Genomic DNA, 8,264 nt, shown 5'->3' on the forward strand with positions numbered 1-8,264 from the left:
CTCACAGACGTGCAGAGTGTGTGGATATCAAAGCTAAGTTTCCACCATGTTTGTAGTCTGTACTGGGACTCATGGAGCATCTCTCTATGAGCACTCAGTGCTTTAAACAGTGAGTCCCAGTTTAACCAGCAGCCTTCACACCACACATCACACAGACATGGAAACTTCAAACGTCAGACTGAAGACACCATCAGAAATAAACAGATTGTGATGAAGATGAAGAACTGGACCAGTTTGCTGTGGTTTCTTCTGTTCCTGTCAGAAATAAGAGTCTGGCAGCACTTTGCTCTCCTTCCACATGTTTAAGGAGGAAGTGAAGAAGAGCGAGTGAGTCGTCTTCCTCTGTGGGCCCAACATCAGGCAGCAGCCACGTATTTTTAAAAACCCAGCACACTGCTTCAGAAACACTGAGTCCAGGTGACCAGAGTCATGTGATCAGTGAGGTCTTCACTCAGGACGTCACTGCTTCAGGACCTGATTCAGAGGTTTATGAGGACGTGGATCATTGGTGCTGATGTTGTGTGAGAGCTGGTGAACCATGGGGAACATAAATAACAACCAGGCCATCAGCAGTTCTACCCCCAGCTCTAACACCTACATAATACACTATACATATAGTTATTGTTAAGGTTCAAATATTGAGGAAGGAGAGTACAAACAACCAGGTCCAGAAGAGCTTGGTCAAACAATTGATTTTAATGAACACAGGCGTGGGGGGACCAGCGCCGTACGCAGACAGCGCTGATCTCCGACTAATCAAAGCATAAACAGATATTTTATACCATCGGGGTTTGAATTTAATGACGCCCCTTCAACGTCACACAGATACATACATACATACGTCAAATCAAAACCACAATGACTTTTAACACAGTTTGAAAAGAACATTATCTCTATCTTCATGGCAGATGTTTCCTGTCAACCTTTTGACTGCCGCTTCTCCAAAACCACAGACCATGCTCTGCAGTAAGATACCACTTCTGCACGCCCGCAGTTGCAAGCAAACATGATTAACCTCTCACCTATAACTGAATGTATCTACTATGTGTGTGTGTGTGTGTCACGACCTCACTTGGCACTCTGTGTCACCTCTCACCTACTAACGCTCGCAGTCAAACAGAGGCCACTCTCAAATGTGTCAGCAGTTTACTAAAACTATATATGTAGTATATTGAATAAATGTTTTAATCAAGAACCTCTACTAGAAGCTTAATAAAAGAATATAAAAGTATAAAAGATAATAATGAACAACCTGGTTATTCAAATAGCATCATCCAAACAGCTCCTCAGAATCAGCTGCACTTACACTCTGCTTTTAGTTTCACTTTTGCAAAAGCACGCTCTGCAAACCTGCAGTTTCCTGTCAAGACTTTGCACAGAGTGTCCTCAGAATCAACAGAATCAGCCCATACACACTTAAGATTATAACAAGCATTCAAAAGCATTTAAGATCATAGATTCAACTCAACAGTTTAAAGTGGTTATAACTGCACCTGTAGTAAAGGCTAATTGGGTACCAAAATGTTTAAACATCTGAATGCAATATCAATGCTGTAGATTATATTATTAATGCAATGGTAATGATGATGATTATTAACAGTAGCAACAAAATAATTTCCCCGATCTCCACATTATATAGGTTATAGTATGTTATATATAAACGTAGCTGAAGCGGTTTCATTTGCAGCTTCACGCTGCACTTCATATGTTTGTCCACCAGATGGCAGCACAGAGGCCTGTGTTGGAAAGCTTTGAGTAATGAAGCGTTTTCAATCCAAGCTTCAGAAAGCTTCATGTGGTCATCAAGGAAGCAACCAGGAAATATCTGCTGTGTGTAAAAACAGCAACACAAGAATCCAGGATGAAGACAAGAAACTCAAAGCTCACAAAACAGGTGGAGCTAATTTTGTGACGTGTTTCTGTAAAAACACCACAGAAGTGAATCATCAAAGTTTCCATGTGAGCTGATGATGCTGCTGCAGAGTTTCTGTGAACCTCCTGTGACCCCGCCTCCTCATACAGAGACATCTGATTGCTCTTCAAACTGCATCACGTGGACACATGTGATTGTGTGTTGTAGTATTGATCCCAATGCTGGTATCAGTCCTGGATCAATAACACTGGATGGATGCGTTCAGCATGGAGCCCTGAGCTGTGTTACAGACAAACATGGAAACTGACAGGTCTGTGTCATTCACAGTCTGTAACACTTCTAAACAACAGAGGCTGACCCAAGTGCCTCAGAGCCAGGCACGCTCACATCACAGCTCTCTAAATAAGCCAGTTTCAAAATAAGAGCTGAAAGCTGTGTTTGCTTGTGTTAGCTTATTATTGTGGAGACTAACATTCAGTGATCATGTGTTCAGACTCATAATGATTACTCTCAGAAATCCTCATCTTTGTATTTACTGTGTGTTGGATCAATAACTGAGATTCATGGTATCACACAGCTGTGCTGCTGCTGATGTCAGCACATCTGGAACAATACGAGGTATCTGCTACCAGACTGAGCAGGACGTGAGACCTGTGGACTGTTTAAAGCTGTCCCTCCACAGCTCACTCAGACCTGATCCACACCTCAGTGATATTCTCTGACTTCCTCAGTAGAGACAGAAACCATTCAGATCTGGGACCATCAGCTGACTGATGATGTCACACAGACTGTGTTTTTCAGGAACAGTGATTCTGATGTGAGCCTGCTAGCTGACAGCAGACCTGATGAAAGCACATGTTCACATCTGTGAGGACAGACTGGACTCTTTGACTGCACCTTGGTTCTCCTCAGAGGTCTGTACAGGAGCATGTCCACCCCCACTGAAGATCTCAGTCACTGTGAAACATAGAAAGCTGCTTGTGTGGCCTCTGCCTCACATGTAGATACAGCTACAGGTTTCTCTGTCAGTCAGACTGAAACAGTGTCCTGATGCTGCATCATTCAGCTCTGTGCCCCAGTCAGCATCACTGGGAGCTACCAGTGTTTCTGCCCTTTTCCTGTAACACTACACTCAGCACAGGCTCAGCTGGTATCCAGTGTTGGACTTTGGCTTCAGCTGCTGTGATAGATCCTCTAACATAGATCAGCTCTGCTACATGTTGTTAGATAAGTGCAGCTGCTGTCATGTCCTGATGTTTCTCTGGCTCAGCAGCTTCTCCATCAGAGGTTCACATGGAGCTGATCCAGTATCTCCAGTAACTGTGTTCTGTGCCTCACTGGTTCATCCTTCTGTCTGTGTGACGTCAGTCAGATGTTGAAGTTAAACTCTGTACTCTTCACTGTGTCACAGAGTTCAGTGAGTCCCGTTATTCACAGTATCAATCAGATCATCAGAGAACAGCTGATCAGCAATCAGTGGTGCCAACAGCGCCTCCTGTGGTGAGAGGATGCAATAATGCAATGTAGCATTTTTCCACTCAACACTTGCAGTCATGGAAACTGTCTGTTGGATCTGTGTGACGTTGCTTTCTTGGTTAGAGTTCCTCACAAATGTCCAGATGATTCTTCTAATGAGGCGTCGACCATGTTTGCAGCTCTTTGGAAGAAAACGTCGCCCTTTGCCATCCTTACTTTTCTTTGACTTCTTCAAATGCAGCTGAACTCCAGCTGGTATTTTCTTGGACTTTGCAGCTGTTTCTGGTCATCAGTTCATTCCTGCAAACCTCTGAAGCTGAACAACAATGATGCTGCATTGCTGGCTGATCCCAAAAGGTTGATTCTGTTCATCTGGACGTTTTCAGAAACGTTTGCTCACTGATCAGGTGACTTCTTCAGTCTCAGCTGACTGCAGCTTTACAAGCTTACAAACAGCACATTTGCACAATGACTGAAAGCAGCAGCACCTGATATATATGATACTAATATAATACATATACATATATAATCCATACTAATGATGAAGGAACTGAGCTCACAGTCCATTGTTCATTCAGTGAACTACTCAGTTTATTTTGGGCCTCAGAAATGCTCACTCTGTTTGTACATCACTGTCAGCAATAGACTCATTCTGCTGTGTGGACAGGAACACATGTGACATCACTTCCTGTTTGTTTGTGACTGAAGAAGTTTACAAGGAATCATTTAGAAGAGTTTCAAACATCAACTGATTGAATCCATGAATCTGAAAACGTGTTTGTGAGTGAAAGAGACAGACATGTACAGACTGAACTATCTGTTCAACAGTCAGAGTGTTTCTGTAACAGGAGACACTCTTTACACTCCACTCAGCACAGGGACACTGAGGCACCAGGAAACCAGACCATAAACCCAGGATAAAGAGTTTGAGTGAATGTGGTGTTGAAGGTGTGGAGGTGGATCAGAGTGTCAGAGGAGACTCTGTAGAAGGACAGAGTGCCAGCAGGACAGTCCACATACACTGCTGCTCTGTTAGAGACAGAGGAGGAGGAGGAGGAGGAGGAGGAGATGGATGTGTAGCTGTTATTGTGACAGACAGACTGAGGATCATCATTATAGCAGATCAGACTCCAGGACTGATCATTGTTTCCAAACACACAGTCTCTGCCTCCTTTCCTTCTGATGCTTCTGTAACTCACTGATATAAAAACTCTTCCTCTCCACTCGACCTCCCAGTAACAGCGACCAGTCAGACCATTTCTACACAGCAGCTGAGACCAGTAATCAAATCTGTCTGGATGATCAGGATATGACTGAACCTCCTCCACATGTGTCACCTTCCTGTTGTTGTCAGACAGTTGGAGCTTTGTGTTCACTGTGTTTGTGTCGATTGTGAGTTGACAGGAATCTGATGGAGAGAACAAACACAATCCAGCTGCAGTTATTGATCCATCATCTGTTCATTGATTGACACTTTGATGATGACTCCTGACATGATGAAGATGGTTGAATGTGTGCTGCTTTGTTTTCATGAATCCCATTAAAAACACACTTACACTTCCTCAGACCTGGTCTCAACCATCGGACTCCAGCAGGCTCCACCCTGAAAGGAGGAGGGGGGTCAGAGCAGCACAGTCAGCATGCACACATGGACATTACATGGCTCTCACACACACACTGTTACACACTGAGCTCAAAGCTCGGCTCCACTGTTTTATTCAAAGAAATCTACATTTATTTATCAGCACATTTAAAAACAGCTTGAGCCAAAGTGCTGCACAGAGTAGAGAGAAAATAGGAAACATACACAGTAATGACTATAAAGACTGGTCAGGATTGAAAGCTACAGAGTACAAATGTGTTTCCAACCGGCTTTTAAAAATGTCCAGTGTTGGTGACGACCTGATGTGAAGGGCGACTGTTCCAGAGTTTGGCTGCAGCCATCGATAAAGCTCACCTCTGTTTTTACGTCTAGTTCTGGTCAGAAGCTGCTTATCTGCAGACCTGAGGGCTCCACTTGGATTCTTTTGTTAAAGAGAGATAAGATGGAGCCAATCCATTCACAGATTTAAAGACAACCAGATCTGGAAGTGGATTCTACCACGTACTGGTAACCAGTGGAAAAAGCTGGTGATGGGTCGTCTAGCACAGACCCACCGCTGGAACCAGACAATTGATGAGGGAGAGAACTGTGACAGCGCCGTTCCTTCACTTGACCTCAGTCGCTCTCGTCTGCTCCCTCGTAACACTGCTCTTTATTGAGCTTACATGAATATGCACAAGTTCATTATGACGTCTTACACAGGTATGAACAAAGAGTACCAGTCTGTGCATAGTGTGTGTGTGTGTGTGTGTGTGTGTCTGTGTGTGTGTGTCTGTGTGTCTGTGTGTGTGTGTCTGTGTGTGTGTGTCTGTGTGTGTGTGTGTGTGTGTGTGTGTGTGTGTCTGTGTGTGTGTGTGTGTGTGTCTGTGTGTGTGTCTGTGTGTGTCTGTGTGTGTGTGTGTGTGTGTGTCTGTGTGTGTGTGTGTGTGTGTGTGTGTGCGTGTGTGTGTGTGCGTGTGCGTGTGTCTGTGTGTGTGTGTGTGTGTCTGTGTGTGTGTGTGTGTCTGTGTGTGTGTCTGTGTGTGTCTGTGTGTGTGTGTGTGTGTGTGTCTGTGTCTGTGTGTGTGTGTGTGTGTGTGTGTGTTCCAGATGTGACCCTGTGACCCCAAAGCTGGTGCTAAGAGTCCAGCGGTCCCCCTAACAAAGGGCTCTTATACTTAACCAGACACAGAGTAGGTGTCCTCCTACACCAGGGGTCTCAAACTCGTGGCCCGTGGGCCAATTGCGGCCCGCAGGACGATAGTTTTTGGCCCCACCTTAATATGAAAATGTAATGTTAGTTTGATAATGTATGACACTTTACAGTGTTGTGGGCGGAGCTGAATTAACCCACCAATCAGGGTGGGATATGGATCTCAGGGGACACCAGCCGGGCTTGATGCAAGCAGGGAAACATTTCTCAATGAGTCAAAGTTCCAGCAGCGTTGCCCTGGAGTGTTTCTTTCTTTCCTGTGCCTGGCTGGCTTCCTCCTTTCTATTGGGCAAACGCCGACATTCGCCCCAGCGCGCTGCGTTCACAACACTTCAAAAAAAGTTGTTTTTTTAAGTTGCTGCCCAGCGGGACATTATACGTATATAGATTTATACACACGTCAGTGGGATTTAAAGTTATTTTTCCACAGAGAGAGATCTCATATTAACTCTCACAGTGATGCGTAGGCGGCGGGATAAAAGAAAAGTCATGAACTCAATGCAGCCCAATTTAGTCTGCAGTCACATAGCGACACCTGTTCATCGGCAACAACAGTCCCCGGTAACCCGGACTAATTATAGGGTCGCACCGTAATTTGTGGCTCCATGTTTTTATTTGCATCACTGCGTTTGCATTGCAGCAAACATGAACATTACATATATTTCAATATAATGTAAAAGCAGTCAAAACAACTAACATCAGAAACAGCTGATGTTATTTGTTATATGTCACGGTGTCATTTCCGCTTCTTTCTCCTGTAACAACAGCCCGGCGCCGTGAGCAGTCGCCTTTTTTGCGCTCGCTATCCCTGCACTTTCTACCATCTGCAAACGCCACGGTGTTCGTGTCGTCATGAAAGACATGAACATCGAGCGTAAAAACAAAGGAGACTGCTACCGGCTTTTTATCTGCCGATCGCCGTGCTACGGTTGCAAGAAAAAGAAGCAGAAATGACGTTCTCTACGCGTTGAGACGTTCCCCGTCCGTCGGCTAAACGCTTGATTGAAACTTCAATGCGACAGTGACACCAAGTAGAATTATAAATGTCACATAGCCCCAAACATGTCTTTTTCAAAGCCTGCGGTGAAGAGAAAGGTTGGTGATGAGCACCGACAATTTCAGGAAAAGTGGGAAATGCAATATTTCTTTGTTGAGCACAGGGGCACCCCGACCTGTCTTATTTGCACAGAGAAAGTTGCGCTGCACAAGGAATACAATTTGAAACGTCATTACACAACTAGACATGCTGAGCTGGATGCAGAATACCAGGGAGACGAGAGAGCGAACCGGGTTGCCAGTCTTAAAACAGATCTACTGAGGCAGCAAGATTTCTCCAAGAAAGCAACCAAAGAGAATAATGCAGCAGTCGGAGCCACGTGGTTAGTGAGATGATTGCTAAAGCAGGGAAGCCATTCACAGAAGGTGCATTTGTCTAAAAGTGCATATTGCAGGCTGCAAATATAGTCTGTCCGGGAAAGAAAGGTCAGTTTAGCAACATCAGCCTTTCTGCCAACACCGCAGCAGATCGCATTTCTGACCTGTCAAGTGACATTTATGACCAACTGTGTGAGAAAGCCAAATGTTTCAGTGTATACTCAGTCGCTCTTGATGAGACCACAGACATCACCGACACTGCCCAGCTCCCAATGTATGTCCGTGGTGTTGATGACAGTTTTGAAGTGATGGAGGAGCTGCTCACAGTAATGTTTAGTTAGTAAAGTTTATGGGCCCTGTTAGAATCAATATTTCATTCTCATTCTGTTGTTTGAGAACAATAACAGAAAAATGTGCACTTGAGAACAAATTTATTGTGAATTCAGCTGTGAATGTACAGTTTGTCATTATTTTAGCTTCCATTTCCAAATGTTAGCTGACACTTTATTAGGTACACTGGTATCTATCTCAGGTACACCTGTGACCTAAATGTTCCTGCAAACAGACTCCTTGGAGACCCCTACATAAATATCCATGAACTATCCAGCTAGACTAGTGTGTCTGTCCCTGAAAATATTCCTGCATGTGTGATTGTTCATGTGTCATCTGCAGGAAACAAACAGGAAGTGAGTGAAAGACACAGGAAATGTTTCCAGCTCTTCCTCCTCTATCAGACATTCTCTCCA

General features: G+C 44.4%; 1 protein-coding gene across 1 annotated transcript in view; it reads right to left on the bottom strand.

Moving 5' to 3' along the window:
• Positions 1-8,180: 8,180 nt before the first annotated feature.
• Positions 8,181-8,264, bottom strand: part of LOC147336947 (protein NLRC3-like) — a 57,884-nt gene continuing 57,800 nt past the window's right edge. Inside the window, exon 8 of the mRNA XM_086287186.1 lies at positions 8,181-8,259. Coding sequence (XP_086143312.1) covers positions 8,181-8,259 — 79 coding nt within the window. The remainder of the gene's footprint in view (positions 8,260-8,264) is intronic.

This window comes from Aulonocara sp. 'chitande type north' Nkhata Bay, linkage group LG3 (genome assembly GCF_057382095.1).
Source record: "Aulonocara sp. 'chitande type north' Nkhata Bay isolate Kocher_YH1m ecotype deep benthic linkage group LG3, A_spYH_male_GT1.1, whole genome shotgun sequence".
Taxonomy (NCBI): Eukaryota; Metazoa; Chordata; class Actinopteri; order Cichliformes; family Cichlidae; genus Aulonocara; species Aulonocara sp. 'chitande type north' Nkhata Bay.